The sequence below is a fragment of the Cygnus atratus genome, chromosome 1 (assembly GCF_013377495.2).
Source record: "Cygnus atratus isolate AKBS03 ecotype Queensland, Australia chromosome 1, CAtr_DNAZoo_HiC_assembly, whole genome shotgun sequence".
Classification (NCBI taxonomy): domain Eukaryota; kingdom Metazoa; phylum Chordata; class Aves; order Anseriformes; family Anatidae; genus Cygnus; species Cygnus atratus.
Window position 1 is genome coordinate 144,727,570 of NC_066362.1, and position 16,706 is coordinate 144,744,275.

At 46.2% G+C, this 16,706-nt stretch overlaps 1 protein-coding gene across 1 annotated transcript in view; it reads left to right on the forward strand.

Annotated features, from left to right (window-relative positions):
• Positions 1-5,762: 5,762 nt before the first annotated feature.
• The window catches only part of GAS6 (growth arrest specific 6), a 40,611-nt gene continuing 29,667 nt past the window's right edge, over positions 5,763-16,706 (forward strand). The window contains exons 1-2 of the mRNA XM_035565574.1: positions 5,763-6,028; positions 6,152-6,318. Of these exons, the coding sequence (XP_035421467.1) occupies positions 5,767-6,028; positions 6,152-6,318 (429 nt within the window). The 5' untranslated portion in view covers positions 5,763-5,766. The remainder of the gene's footprint in view (positions 6,029-6,151; positions 6,319-16,706) is intronic.

Consider the following 16,706-nt stretch of genomic DNA (forward strand, 5'->3'; position numbering starts at 1 on the left):
GCTTCAGGGACAGCTCACGCTCACGTTATCTCTCCACACATCCATTCACCAGCTAGTGCTCCTCTTATCCCTGCTGGTATTTTGTAGGGCATAACACGTTGTACGGGCTTATATTTGTTCTTACTATTTGGCCACAATATTCTTTGACTCCTTATGTCACCACTGTACTTATATTTATTTCAGGCTTTATTCAATCAATTAAAATTCCCTAAAAAACAAGCTCAAGTGGAATGCATAAGAATAGAAACCATGAAGAAAACCCCCTAAGGGCCATAATACCTTAATATACAGCTGGCCTAATGAAAGACAAATCACATCCACTCACACTGTTGATGAAATACCTTGTGCCACTCAAAAGTTCCTTCATGTTCAGAGAGTGCGCTTTGGGATTCTGGCTTGTTGGACTCTTGTCTTCACCGTTAAGTCAGAAATGAGCTCCATATGTCTACACTGGGATGCCCCAAGCTGTTAACCCAGCACACGGTTATCCTATCCACAGGGATGAGAATCAGAATAATTAAGGTTGGAAATGAGCTCCAAGATTATCTGGTCCAGCCATCCCCCTACCACCAATGTCACCCACTAAACCATGTCCCTAAGCACCACCTCCAACCTTTCCTTGCACACCCCCAGGGACGGTGATGCCAGGGAAGAGAGAAAACATCTCCTTTTGCGTTGGTGCAATGCTTCAATGCGAGATTCAGTTATCTCAGCTGCAGAGGAGCACTCAGCAGGCAAAGCGGTGGCCCTGAGGAGAAGCTGATCCCTTGCAAGACTTACTCTTGTGGTCATTCAGTCCAGCATATATGTGGATGTCTGGGCATGACAAGGGCCGGCAGGAGGAGCCTTTCTCTTCTCCTCCCCAGACCCTCCAGCACAATGCCCCACTCTCAGAAAACGTGTCTTGGACTTCTTTTTGAAGAGAGATGCCAGCTACAGGGTCTGTTACGAAGTTCAGTTTGAGTAAATTACGTGTGAAAGGTAACTAACCTTTCTCCCATATCTTCCTCCGTGCATCCAGCTCCATTTCTTTATCCAAGTGCTTTTCTTTCCCTTTAGCCTATATTTGCTTAGTCTTTCCATCCATTCCTTCCTCTAGCAAAATTAAGTATATTTTGAAAATTAACACACACTATTTGCTCAGAAGAGTTAAATGGTATAAAGGGACTTTTCCTGCGTTTGTTTTTTATTAGGAAATGTTTAATTCGAACACGCTGGATAAGAGGTATTTATGCCATTAGCATTATTAGAGATCTCTTCGTGAAATTTCACATCCTCCCTCAAAAACATTGGCCTAATCTAAACAATCGTACATGGCTGTGTGGTTCCAGCAAGGATTTATATTTGGAAGAGGGGAGAAGGGAGCGATTTTTCATATTTATCCAGGGATCTGAGAAAAGCCTGAATGAAACCATGGGTTCTTCTAATAGCTTTCAGTTCAAGTTTCTCAGCTTTCTGACAGATCTTTTTTCATCCCTGTCCTCATTCTACACCAAACTGTATCTGTGAATAAGGTTTCACACACGCATTAGTACAACCTTTCAGTGGAGCTGCACGACCACCCGTTGTTATGCTGAGAGCCTTGAAATCTTCTTAGAAGGCTCACATCCCTTTTTTTTTTAACTCTTTCAGCCTGCTCTTCTTGACAGTGCAAACACTTCACACTTTTGGTTTGCTTTGATTCATTTCCCACCCAGACATTAAGTGCAGCTGACACGTTTCAAGCTCTATTTTTAAAAAGGAAATCAAGGGCTGTGCTAAAAGCCCAGCTCTTCTGCATCAGTAGTTGTCTCAGGATCCTCTGGGGCTGTCCTTAACTGGGTAATGCATGTGCAAAGGCAGGTGTGTGGTAAAGGAACTGGGCTTCCTCGTCAAAGCAGCTAACTCCCCAGTCCAATGGCTGGATCCCGGGGGTCCAAGAGAGATTTTCCCGAAACGGAGGAAAGCAAAGCCATTCTTTTTAAAGAAGTGAAAAGCAGACTGAGTTACGCAAGGACCTCCTGCCGTTCCTCCTCCTTATCTGCAACCTCTTCTTCAGCTTGGGGCAGGAGATTCGCTGCTTTTGCTTGGTGCCATTTAGTCCGAGGGATGGCCAGTGCAGGACGGTGGTGCATCGTGCCTGGGAGTTTGCACAGCTCCTCGCTTGCAGTAGAGGGAGTGCCACTGCCTAGGTTAGCATGTGGGTTTGCTGGTGCCTTAAGCCATTTTCAGTCACAATTCTGACCTCTAATGAAAGGAAATCCCACTGAGCTGGAACCAAGGCAGACACGGAGGAGATGGCAGTTCAGAGCTTCCCATCCTTGAAAACTCCATTAAATTGCCTGGCGTCAGGCTTGCTAGGCAGCAGCTCCCCAAGATCTTCATGTGCTGAGCGCACTGGCATGTGCCCAGCCTGCAGGGCAGTCGGGGGAAGGATCCTGGAAACAGCTTTCCTACCCTCACAGGGGTTAAGCATGTTGTCTTCCACAGCCATCTATGCTATAAAATATTCTGATGTAATCAGGATCAATCAAAATATTCTCATGTAATCTCACATCCTTTTACTCCTCCTACTTGTAGAAGGAGGGAAGGAGGGAAGGAAGGAGGGAAGGAACAAGGAAGGAAGGAAGGAAGTTGCAGGAACTTTTCTTGTTTATAACTAATTTTGCTGCACTCCATAGCAATGACTTCTCTCTAACCTCTTCTCTCTAACACCTTCTTGCGGTATTTTTTTATCACTTTTCTCAAGTGATATATTAAGTCTGTGATATTTGGAGCATATTTCTTATTAGTAGTGCCAGTAATCAATAGAATCTAACCCTACAAGTTCAGATTTACATCTGGAAATCTCTGTGCCAAGATAACACTACTTGAAAGTTAAGAGGGGGTCGAAAATGATCATGTGCTGAGAGTACAAGCAGTTCCTGTAATGTTCTTTAAGTATTTTCTGCAGTATTTTTCTATCCTGACTTTTACATTCCCTGAGACCTTGCGGCAGTAGCTGAGATCAGATGGCATTAACCTGTGAATCCTGAAGAAAACGAAGCTTTGCTTTGTGTAACTCACTGCTTAAATCTGCCTTAAATCCCACGGCGCCAGAAGAATGGAAGGTGGAAAATGTGACTGTTACAAGGACCTCAGGGCACGTCCAAGTCAGTTTTTGAGGTCTGCGCCAAGCAACTTACTGGAAACTATAATAAAGAGTAGGATTGATAGCCTCAATGACATGTTGGAGAAGAATCAGCATTACACGTCAAGGAGGAAATCATGTTTTTCAAATCCATTAGAGGTTCAAGGAGTGACTTCTTTATGTGGAGAAGGATGATTCTGATAATATTATATACCTGAATTTTCAAAAAGCTTTTGACCTGGTCTTTCGCCATAGTGTCCTTATGAATAAAAGGATAAAAAACTGACTAAAAGAAAGGAAAGTCACCATTAGATTACACAATATAAAGCAGTTTCCAGAACCCACAAAAATCTCTGCTGCTTAACATATTCAGAAACTTTATGGAGAAGTTCACCGCCATGATGACAGTTTGCAGATCACACAAAATTCCTCTGAACAGTTGAGCTTAAGCTGGCAATCAAGAATTGTGAAAGACTCTTAGAAAAAGGAAGACTTTTCTGCTGGCTTAGTGAGCTGAATTGGTTTGCTGAGAGGAGGTCAGATCGGTGACAAAACCTTACAAAGGGTGGGCAGAAAATTGTGCATCCAGGGATGGGGGAGAAGTGTAGAGGGAAGGAAGAGTGGGATGACCTGTTTTGGTAGCAAGTAGCTGTTAGCTTAGCTTGGCACTATCGCTTGATAGCACTTTTAAAGTGGCAGGGTGATAAAAGACAAATGAAAAGTAATATATGTACATACAAAGTGATGCTCCCACAGAAGGCAACCCTCACCGTATGTATCCATGGCAAAACAGCATCTCCACTCAGGAAAGAGGTCTCAGACCTTTTGTTCATAGCTCTTTGAAAATAACAGGTCTGGAGGTAAAAAGGAACCCATTGAAATAGTAAGGAAAAAAAACAGAGACAAAAGCAGCACAGTGACATTGCTTAAATACAGTAAATCTTGAATGTAGTTTTGCATCTTGCATGTAGTTTTGTCCACTTCAACTGAAGAGAAATATAAGTGGAAAAGAGAAGAAGAAAGATGAAAACAAAGATGGGGAATGCTGACTCAGTATGAGAAGTACAGGCTGCAGTCCTACAGCAACCTATGTAGTTACTGCTGCAGTGGCACTCTTCATCATTCCTTTGCCCTTTCCCAGAGATGATTCAGCACAGTAACCTGGCAGAAAATATACACATACTAAAAAGGGTGGAGAGCTCCTGCCACGTGAGTGAAATGAAGAGGCACAGCCCCATAGCTGGACATGGACAGGGGGACACACAATCGAGGGAGGTGGAGGGCAGGACTGTGGCAGCCGATCAGAATTAGAATTAAATATTGTTGCTGGGTTGCTCTGATCAGGTTTGCTGCATGCCAGCACAAGAAGCAGATGTGGCAAGAGGACAGGAACATATAGCTGGTGGGACTGCTGCTTTCAGCAATGCCAGTGTTTTGGGAACTATGTCCCAAACAGACCAAAGCTCTACTGCTTAGGAAAGGAGATGGTTCAGAGAGCATATGACAGAAGTCTATCAGGTGACACAGTGAAGACAAAAAGGACATGATAATTCACTCTTAGAAGACAGAACTTCAAGGTACCTTATGGAATTATTAGGCACTGGATTTAAAATTGTTGGGAAAAAGCTCCTGTCTAGACTTTGCGTACATCTGGGACCTTGCTGCCACTCCTAGAGGCCAGAAGTACAAATGGATCCAAAAGCTATTTGACAAATTGATGGAGAAGTACATTTGTCAGCATGACAGTGACCACAATTTTTACCCAAGGGAGCTCCTCCTCTGCCCTTCAGATGCTGAAAACAGAAAGAAAAGAGCACTCAGTGCTGGTTTATATTTTGTATCTCTCATGTGTCAGCACTTGGCCATTGCCAGGCAGAGGACACCAGCCTAGGGGTGCTTCCTTTGAGCTAGTAGGCTGCCGCTTGTGTTTCTATTTAATTTACTTCAACTATATGTCATGTAAATATATTGTTTATGTTAGTTATATTCTATATGCCACAAATTGTTGTGGAGACACAAAGTGTCTATTAGATATACCAAAATACTAAAATTACGTTGGAAAAATTCATGGAATCATAGAATCATAAAATCATAGAATGGCTTGGGTTGGAAGGGACCCTAAAGCCCATCCAGTTCCACCCCCCTGCCACGGGCAGGGACACCTCCCACCAGCCCAGGCTGCCCAAAGCCCCATCCAGCCTGGCCTTGAACACCTCCAGGGATGGGGCATCCACAGCTTCTCTGAGCAACCTATGCCAGGGCCTCACCACCCTCTAGAATTTCTTCCTTATATCTAATCTAAACCGAATATTTTAGACTAAAACCGTTACCACTGCAGCTCTGGGGGTCTCCAGGTGCAGCCCCGAGCTCTGACCCTACAAGCCCCCGTCACAGGGAGCGCGGGGTGTGGAGAAGGGCTGGCAGAGCGGCATGTGGCGCGGTCGTGCAGCGCCTCCCCACCCCTCACCTCACGCGCCTATCCTAAAACCCTACTGTAAACCCCATATTTAACCGTGAAGAAAATACACCGGGAAGGCTGGGGGGGTGGGGTGGGGTGGGGGGGCACGTTTCTCATCTCAGGCAGAGCCGATCCGGCCCTGGCGCTGCCTTCCACCTTTGTGGAGGGGAGGAGAGAGGAGGGGAGGAGGGAGGGAGGGATGGAGGGAGGGGACGGGGGTGTCCCGCGGCTCGGCGGCTCGGGGAGCGATTGGGTAGGATGGGCGAGCGGCTCCCTGCTGGGCTCGGCAGGCTCCGCGATCCCACAGCAGCGCCCGCCCCGAGCCGCTCCGAGCCGCTCCGCTCCGCCACCGGCCCCGGCCCCGGCCCCGGCCCCGGCCCCGGCCGCCGCCATGGCGCAGCCCGCGGCGCCCTTGGGTGCCGCCCTGCTGCTCGTCCTGCTGGCGGCGGACTCCTCGCAGAGTGAGTACCCCCCCAGGGGGGCTGGGGACGCGGGGACACGGGGACAACCCCCTCCCGGTGCCGCAAGGCTGCTCACCGCTGCCTCCCTTCTTCCTCCTCCTCGTCCTCCTGCCGCCGGCTCAGCCGTGCTGCTGCGCGCCCCCGAGGCTGCCCAGTTCCTGCGGCAGAGGCAGCGGCGAGCCTACCAGATCTTCGAGGAGACCAAGCAAGGGCACCTGGAGAGGGAGTGCGTGGAGGAGCACTGCAGCAAGGAGGAGGCCCGGGAGGTCTTCGAGAACGACCCCGAGACGGTAAGGTGGGGACACGCGGGGCAAGAGACCCCGCAAGAGACCCCTGGTAGAAAGCAGCCAGGTGAGACCGCTGCAGCCCCCCGGCCTGGGCGCCTCGCCGCCCTGCTTTCCTCCCCCTGCCATCCCAGGCGGGTCGGAAGCCCAGCTGATGCCTTCACGAGGCAGTATGCCTGAGCAGAGGTGTCTCGGAGGAGGTATGGCAGCCCCTCGGGTCACGTTTAGCTTGGTTAGCAGGTTTTCAGAGCGGTGGGTTCAGAAGCTGTCACCACGAAAGCAGGGGAGCACGTGTACGGGGATGCGGTGCTGCTGTGCACCCCAGGCTGGGGATGCTGGCTGTAGATCCGCAGTTACACCTGCACCAAGAGCCAGCTTCTTTGCTCTTCCTGCAGCTGACCGCCACTTTGGATGGTGCATGGATGCCGCCGAGTTGCTTTACGAAGCTCAGCTCGCTCACCCAGTTACCCTTCACCCCCTCTCCGCCCTGCCTCGAGTCTCATATTCTCCTTGCAGAGGTGACCCAGCACGGATTTAGCAGGGACAAGTGGTTTTCCATGGGGCTCAGATGGAAGCCCGATGCTGTGCAGAGCTTTCCTGCTAATGGTGCGGAGCCTCCGGGAGATGACAGGACGGAGGGAGCGCGTGTGCGCGTGTTTGTACACAGGGCACACGCACTGGAGGCGAGGGAGGGACTGTGGAGCAGATGTGTTATGTTTCGGTCGGACAAGTCTTGACATGTGTGCTTCGTTAGGCAGCTCCGTGCTGGGTACGCGGTGCAGCAGGTCCGTGTTACAAGGCGGTAAGGACGGCAAAGAGCTTTTCCTCCTGACAGTCCTTATGTCGCGGAGCTGACAGTGTAAATATCCACTACACAGGACAAGTGTGGGAAAAGCCTCCCAAATGGGATTTTGTGGCGTTCAGGAAAAAAGGTGGTGTGAGGTCACCAGCTTTGCAAACTGGCTTCTGACCAAGGAAGCTGCCAGAGGTGGGTGACGTGGGGTGCACTGATAGATCAGTTTAGAGGATGACAGACTGTAAATGTGTCAGGAGTTTTTAGCTATACTTGGTACTTATTTTGTATATTAGAAAAAAAGCATACAGTTCTCCTACTGTAATGAAAAGAATTAAGTCATTTGGGTTTGATGTCTAACAGAAATTGTCTAAGATCCAGACATGCCATCTGAGCATGTTCTGCTGGACAAATAAAACTTCCTGTCATTGCAAAGGATTTTAATTTTTGTGCATTCCCTTCATTACTGTTGCTAAGTGTCTAGTTCTGGAAACCTCTGAAGAAATACCACTGAAGCTGGATGAGCTTCTAGCGTCTGTGCCCTCTTGCTTATTTTACATGCAAAATTTTTTTTTTTACATTACACCAAAATACTGTATTTTGTAGTGGTACAACTCCCACCTTCTCTTCTGAGACACAGAGCTCCCAAGAGCTTCCTACAGGCAGTACATCTGTAGAGCTTGCTACAGGCAGCTCCTTGGTGTCACACTGCTTGAATTTCCCTGGGAAGCAGCTGTGGCACCTCCTGCCAGGGGGGCTGACGGCCCTTCCTATCTGTTCTCATGGCTGTTCATTAGCAGTTTTCTAATAAGTAGTGGCAGAGGCCATGTGCACGAGATATTGTTATTGTTATAAACACTGGAAGCCTTCAGGGCTTTGTAAGGCATAGATGACTACTCTTCTGGCACTATCTGTGGCATTGATGAACAGAGTATTTTCCTCACTGACTTCATCTTTTCACATCTCCTTGCCATGCATCTGAGGTAACGGAGGTCTCCCTTAAACGCTGGGGAGTTAACACGTTGCCATCTCCCTGATGCTGCATTTACACCCAGTCCTGTCGACTGATAGAAGAAGGAAGCGAGCTGAGAGAGAGCTGACTGAGGAATGATGAAAACCGTTGAAAAACCAAGGCCTAGCAGTTTGAGGAGTTACGGTATCTGCCTTCACGCTTCAGCGTATCGTCAGGTTGCAGCTGGACCATGTTGGTTAAGCGAGGACTTTTTATTGACTGGGGAAATGCACAGATTACTGTTGACAGCTGTTGATTTCTTGTGTGTAGGAGGGCTGAAATTTTCGTCTCTGCTGGCTTAATGTGGTCGCAGAGGTTGACTGCTGAGGTCATATCAGAAAGAAAGAGCTGCAGCACTTCTTGTCTTGCATTGAGCCCTGTGGATAACCTCGTGGTGGGCCAGCCATGGGGAACACATCCGCATGTTGCTCATCTTATTGTCAGGTCTGCTCACATCTCCTGATTTTTAGGCTGTAAAGCTCCAGATGAGCATGAATGTAGCCACTTGGGTATTTGCTGTGCTATGGGACTGCTTCTCCATTTGACCTGAAGAAGGGCTCATGGTGCGAGCACAGCAGCTTTGTCTCTCATCCCTGGTTGCCCATCAGATGGTCTAACAAAACATATGGGTCTTCCTTACAAACCATGCTGTTCTTACTTCTACAGTTGCGTGAAGGGAATTTTGAGGCCTAATTTCAAGACTGTGCTGGGTCTGGCTGGGATGGAGTTCATTTTCTTCATAGCAGCTCGTATGGTGCCATGTTGTAGATCTGTGACCAGAACAATGCTGGTAGCACCCCGCTGTTTCAGCTGTTGATGAACAGGGCTGGCACAGCGTCAAGGCCTTCTCTTCATGGCTTTCAGCCCCTCTGTGAACAGGCTGGGGGTGTGCAAGAGGCTGGCAGGGGGCACAGCCAGGCAGGTAACCCAGACTGGCCAAAGAGCCAAGTAGCATCATGATCAGCACTACGATGGGAGAGGAATTGGGGTCAGGGAGGCTGGCCCTCTTTTGCTTAGCATCTGGCTAGGTGTCAGTCTGTCTGGCGGTGGTGGGTCACTTGTTCTATTTTCTTTCTCTCTTCTCCCACTTACTTCTCTTTCACTTACTAAGCAGTTTTTATCTGGACCCCCAAGTTTTCTTGCTTTTGCTCTTCTTTTCCTCTTCCCCTGCCCTGTTGCAGGGAGGGAACTGGGTGAGCAGCCGTGTGGTCCTTGGCTGCCTGCCAGGGTTAACTCACCTCAAAGACCTATGACTTCGGATTGTGATGTGAAATTACATTAACTGGTTCAGTCAGGCAGCTCCAGAAGTTTAGGTAAGATGAAGCAAAGCTGCAGGACAGCTTGCATGATGCATCTCAGGTAAAACCAGGGCTTGATCCAGCCAGTGGTAACACCTTGCCAAGAACAGCATGGCAAGGCACGTCCTTACTGGACGGGCCACCATATAGGAATGAAATGGCACGTGCCTGTACCAGAGCACCCTTCTTCTGTGTCAGGCTTTCACTGATCCAGCGACCAGCTTTTTGAAGGGACATCTGCAGAAGAAGGGCATTTTCTTAAACCTGCCACATGTACAATTACTTGCATCAGCTGCTAATAATAGCGTGTTAGGTGGGGCTAAATGGCCATTCATTTGCAGGCCAACGCAGCTTTTGTCTTTTATGTTACGGAAAATATAAATATCAGCTCACCCAGACTGGAGGAAGGAAGATCAATTGAAACATTTTTAGATTGTGGGGTTTTATTTAGGAGACAGAACAAAACTCAGTCTGTGCTAGTTGTATGACTATACATGGTAAAAACAAGTGTGAGCCAAGGCTAATGAGTCTTGCAGCCTATCTTTTCCATGGAGCTGATTATAACATCCTTAGGTATTACTGCAGGATTCTGGGAAGGTTCCTGTGTTTTAATGTCTTTTAGGCTAGGGGTACCAAGCCAAGCAGGAAAATGAAAAGACACTATGTTGGGAAAAAATAAGGGTGGAAAGCATGTTCATGGGAGGTATGAACCTATTATGTTTCTAAATGCAGCCTATTAAAAAGATATTCTAGGCGTGATGGACGGGTGAAGTTACAAAATATCTTGGATGTGGAGATAAGGATGTTATCTCTTCTCAAATGTTGATGAGGCCTTATAAAAAGCAGTGCTGCAGAAATATTTGACCTTGGTATGCAGTCAAGGTATTACAGCTTGTTAACTGACTGATAAACTGCTCTGGAATTTGGTTGACCTGTTCTAAAAATGCGGCTATCCGAGCATGTAAAACAAAGGGCAGAAGGGAACGTGGCTGCTGGTGTTCTTGGAAAACGCTGGATTTCACTACAGAGTAAATACAGCAAAACAGGGACCTTGTGCAAGGATTTTCTCTGTTTTGAAAGGCTCAGCATAGTGAAGATGTTTGAGTGCAGCCTCATCATTACGGACCACGGTTTATCAGTACAGCATCTGTTTGCCACCGCTTGTCGTATTTGCTGCTGTTAGTGTTGAAGAGCTGTTGGTCTGTCTGCAGTCTGCCATTGAAATTGCCACGGTGAACGCTTTGAAAGCAGTCAGGCCCACCAAGAAATGCTGATGCAGGACAGCCTGGCCACCTGTGTGTGCTGTTTATGGATTTGCCCCACAACAGGGCATCACGGAAATGTTTTCCAGATGTTTTTCTTATATGTGCAAAATGAACGTCTGATTCAAAGGCATGCGCATGAAAAGTTCTGTTGCTTTCTGAGGGACTTGCATCCAAACTGATGTTAAAATCCGTGTTTTGTCAGGTGTAGAAAGCACTGGCATAGAACTGCAGAATAACTTAGGCTGAAAGGGATGCAGGAGGTCTCTTGTCCGGTCCCCCACTCTCAGCAGGGTCAGCAGTGAGACCTGACCAGGCTACTTGGGGAGTTTTGCAGTCATGGCTTGAAAATTGCTGATCCTAACAAAACATCCAGCAATGCCAGCAATCTTTCTTCTGGGCTGGGTTTATCAAGAATCTGAAATGCAGATGAAGCAATGTGTGGAGTATAACAGTCAGTTTGGGTTGGTTTTCACGATGCTACCAGGTCACTGTTTTTATTTCTTGTTCTGTTACGTGGCATGGTCATGGTAGCACAGATGGGCTGCATACATTGACTAGAGTAGTCCCGACTTTACTCTGATCTTGTAGGAAGAATGCACGGCAAGCAATATTTAGGTCTTATTTCTCAGAACACCAAGATAGATGCACATTTGTAAATACTAATAACAAAAGTATGAAGGCATGTAGGAGGAGAGTTAAGTGGGAAAGTTAAGCAGTGTAAAATTTCTTTGAGTAATTTAGTGAATGTTGTGTTGTCTAGACATGAATAACACTGATATCATCTCTAAATAGAGATGTCATCATCCCTGCGTAGAATATTTCTTTCTATATGCAGGCAAAAATCTGGGTTTATTTGCAGCAAAAATTCTTGCCGATGTATATCGATTTGTTACGGCATTTTGGCAGAGTGTGGAGGAAGAGCTGGATTTCTAACTGGTATAGATTTTTATATCTCTTCTTCTTGCAGAATTCATCTGAGAGAGGGAAAGAGTTACCAGAGAGCTCTGTGCTTGATGATTTAACCTGCTTGGATTCAGTGTATGGAAGAATGGATTCCTAGGCACAGTGCTACCTCTTTAATAGATTTTGAGAAAGAACACATGAGGACGTTTAGACTTTTGTCCAGGAATGACTTGAAGGAGAGAAGAAGGAAGTAGAAAAGTTTGAGTGTCCAGCTTTATGCCACAGTGGCATAGCAGCTCTCTGCTGGGATGAGATCTGGGGATGCACCAGGTTCTCCCTTCCCTCTCTTCCTTCTCCCTGTAGTTTTTTATACAGGAAACACAGGATAGAAGAGATACCAAGCTTTAGTGGGCCTAACTGATCTGGAAGACGGACTGGGACAGTGGAGCAAGATGCATCTGTGTTTGTGACGGTGTGGCCACAGTGTTTGCTTAAGGTAGTGGAGTTTGGTAGCAGGAGGGTGACAAAAGTACTCTGGCCTGCCTTAGGAGGCAGTCGTTAGCTAAAGGCTGCATTATCAAAGGTTATTCAGAAGGGCGAGCGAAGTTTGCTGCTGGCGGAAGCAGACAAAGCTCCATCAACTCTGCTGGACTTGTGCCCACTTGATCTTAATCTGTTTCCACTTGTATGAATTGAGCCCAGGAGTTCAGAATAGGACTGGAAATACTGAAACACCCCATCATGGAAGTACTCCACACTACAGTGCCCATGGAGCAGGAGGGGAGGAGCAAGCGAAAACAATAGTGGCTGATACTACACCAAGGGGCTGTTTGAAGCTAGCATGGAAAAAGATGCTAAGAATGGTAAAATGGAGCAGGGAGATTGTACAGGTTTGGGGCAAGGAGCAGGATAATGGAAAAAGCAGATAAGGTTTGGGTAAGTCAGAGTTTTTTAGCAGAATACAATAGGCTTTAATAAACGTGTGAGAGATGAAGAAAGCCAATTAAATAAATTAAGAGAACAGTCTTGTGGTTATGGGCTTTCTTTGTTTTCTTTTTAAATTAAAAAATGAGGAACAGCCTACCAGGAATTAAGAGACTATGTTAGTACAGCTGCTTGAGAATCAGGTAAGGGAAACATTGAAACTGTACAAACTGGCAGTTGCGGTTCATGTGCGCTCCAAACTCTAAATGAACTTAATGAATTATGAGCAATTACTTTCCAATAGGCGTGAAGAACAAGAACGGAGCCAGCATCAGAGGTTCAGAAGAAACTGAGAAGGGACATGGCAAGGGCGGTGCGTGCTGCACGACTGCTCTGGAGGCTGCAGGACGAAGAGCATGGGTATGAAGAGGGGAAAGTGTCAGGGCAGGACAGCTAAAAAAGCAGCAGCAGAAACATTCGTTTTCTCATAGTTCAGTCCACGATGAAGTAATTCAGCAAGCGCTAAGTGACCAAAACCGCGGCAATTTGAAAACAGAACCTGTCGAAAGAGTGGGAAGGGATACTTCCTGTTCACTTCTCCTCCATTCACACTGCTTTTCAGTAACTTTAGTCTCTATTTGTTAGCTCAGCTGATCTAGTTGTTTTAAGCAACCCCCTTGCCTCCTTGTTCATCCTCTTTGCACAGCAACTAGTGCAACTGCATGGACTGATCTCCAGAACTGATTTTAGGGAAAGCAGTCTGGAGAGAAAAACGATCATTTTGCAGCTGGATGAGTTCCCCAGCCCAGCTCACTGTGCAGCTTCACAAAGGATTGCACTGACATGGTGGGAGAAGCAAAAAGGGTTGTCACAGCTCATGCTGTTGAAGAAATGAATGAAGAACCAAGCTCTGGAGAATCTGACTGAAGTTTTTCAGAAGGTCTGCCTTCTGTATCTGTACCTCTATCACTGTTTTGTTTTAACTTGCTGTTCTAGAGGCTCTTTACACATGCAGAATGCCTGTTGGGAAGTTCCCTTATTTATTGTTTGGGGTTTTCTTCCTGTTCCTTTGAGCAACAGCAGCGGGACCCACAGGAGGAGTGAAGTTGGAAAGTGAGGTGGAAACCCAGGAAGAGGGGCAAGTGTTGGTGTTGTCTTCATTCTGCATCATGTTACACTACCAGTCAGGACATTGGGGTGCACAAATGAAGAGATAAAAGGAGAACGTATCATGGTTGCACTGTACAAAATCACGTGCATCCGGAGAGCTACCACATTTGGCTGACCACTGGAACAACGAGGCCCAGTTCAGTTCCAAGAAAACGTGTGGGACAGGAACAGAAAAGCAAAAGTTATTTAGTTATTAAAATAATGAACAGGAAAGTGTAAGATCGGATTCTGTCACAAGGGCCTAATGTTGTCTCAGATGTCACTTCCCCATTCCTGCTTCCATATCCACACTAAGGGAAAATCCGGCGGTGCCTTAGAGTGCCTGAATGTTGTTGCTGTGAGTTGCAACAGCTGCATTTATGCAAAATCCTAATAAACAATTTACAATACCATTAGGATACAGGAAGGGGGGAAAAATACACTGTTTTCTCACTTCACTGGATGAAATGTTACAGAAGCTGTAAGAGAGATCACAAACATTTAAATCACATTGGATGGGATGTATAATCTGTTTTATTTTAAATACAGCAAATAATTGCAAAGTAATGACACAATATAGTGTCATGGAGAGAGTCATGGAGTGTCACATAGTGTCAAGGAGTATGTTAGGGTTTTTTTCAGATTCACTTTTGTTTAATTTGCCTGAAGTTTATAAGCGAGCGTTAGTTGAACCACACTTAGAAGTATTATAACTATTGCAATGAGGATTCAAACCAGCAACACTGAGGGATGATCTGTTCTCAGATTGGGATCCTCTTTTCAAATTGCACATTAATACAGCTGGAGGGAAAGTAGACTTTAAATCTTGAAGCAATGGAGAAAACCTCAAGGCATTTGTGATTGGAGGGCATTCAGAATAATTTTAAAGCATGCAACCCACTCATTGGAAACACTATTCCAGTGATTTTTCTTGGAATATTAGGTCCTCAGCACTGGTTACATTGATTTCACGTTGTTATTGTCCAATCAAGCCCTGCCTCAGGCTGCATATAGAAATAATCTCCCTGTGTGCCCTACAAATGTCAAGTATCTGTGTTTTGTTTGGCTGGACATACATGAACATTTTTTTCCCTTCTTTTCTTTCCTTTCATTACTTTTTTTTCCTGTGATTGTTCGTTCTAATCATTGCTGGGTTTTTCCTCATCGCAGTGCAACATCTTTTGCTGAGGTGGGAAAAACAGTCCTGCTTCTCAGAGGGTGAGGAAAGCTGTGGTAATAGATCATTTTTATTTCCAGTCTTCAAGATTGTACAGGGGTGCCTCATCTCTATGAAACAGGGGTACTACTAGTGATGCTAGAGAGGGTGGTTGTGTTTGGAAGGATCAGCAACTCAAGGGAAGGGGCACTCAGAGCCTTCGTGCATCAGAGTAGCTGGGCTGTGTGAAAGCGATGCTGTGCATCCAGACCCAAAATCTCAAAGCTGCCCTAACCAACTTAGCTGTGGTCGTGTTTGAGGCTGCTGTTGGACCGTAACATGACCTACTTGGTTCTCTAGGCCCTCGCTTGCTGGATTGTGGGGAGAAGCTCTCATTGTTCTTTGCATGGAGAATGCATATTGCTCCAAAGCAAAACAGGAGGCAAACTGACCTGGTTGAGTGTAGAACTCCTCACATGGAGAGGGAACACTTGCGCAAGCCACATGTTATTGACAGGAACTTAATTTCTATACCTAGTGTTTCTGTAGAGTTAAAGTTGTGAATTGTAGGACTGGTTCATTACATTGTTTGGGAGGTAGGCCTAATCATTCAGCATGAGATTTGCTATGCAGCTAAAGACTATTGCCCAATTTAAAAAACAATGCAGAGCGCTCTTGAGCATTAATGAGATTTGCATTCCCAAGTTATAGCAGTTAAGCAATGGTTGGTATAAATGCACACCCAAGTTAAATAATAACTTATAGACAATTATGTTTGGCCATTTCTTTGCAGGCCTGCAGCGTGGAAACACAAAGTGTATTTATAAACAAAGAGGTCGTGCCATGCCCATGTCAAACATCCAGTACTGAAAGGAGAAAAAGGGAGAGTCGCTATATGGAAATGAGAACAGGGCATGATGCGGGAGCTGTCACTGCAGCCTAAGAGCTGACATGACATGCATGTCAGCTACGAGTTACTCAGCAAATGCTCTACAAAAGCCGCAGTTGTGCTGAAGACAAATTTTGTGCTGGTAGGCAAAGCCATGTGCTCTGACACGGGCATTGTTTTTCTGCATTTTATTTCTGGAGGCAAATTTTCTTTGAAAAGCAGAGCTGCAAAGGCAAAATTAGTTGGACATGTGCCTTTCCATGCTTCTCTAGTGTCTGAAGGAGGCCTGAATTTGGTGTAGCTTTTGTTAGCTCTGCTTTCCATAATATCAGCAACTTGGGAGTTGCCAGAGACTGAGCAGCCTGTCTGCACTAAGCAAATGCTTTTTAGAAATTACCATTGCTAATGCAAGTCGATGAGATCCGGCAGCGCCGCAGTCCTTGTGTAGATGGTTATCTGCTGCTGCTGCTGCAGCTCAGACAAGGCTTTGATTGGGTTCAGCCCCGATCGGGATTACCTGACCTGGTACTCAAACAAAACAAACAGAAGCAGTTGGCAGGCCCTTCTGGCTGAGGTTCCCAGCCTTGCCAATTGCTTTAAGCAATAGTGAGAACATTTTGCTGGTGTAGACAGGGTCATTGTTATGGTTTCAGAAGGGCTATTTATATACCGTGACTCGTGTAAGGGCTGTTTGATTGCATGTTCTTCCATCTTCTCTAAAAATGCAGCAGGACGAGCGCATACCCTGTATAATTTCACTAAGTTTTGGATTTTAGCACTAAGAGAAAGTTTGGCCGTTGAGCTGAAAAGAGATCGTGAGCTTAGGGTAGGTTTCCTTTGGCAGGCAAACTGACACTGGTACTTCAGCTCCACAGCCCTGTGACAAATCCGTACCTTCAGGTTACTGCTCTTGAAATTACACTTGAAATAACACAACATGACATAAAACAAAATTAAATTCAATCAAATTAAAGAAAGCAAACTGAACAACCTGGAGTTTTGTGG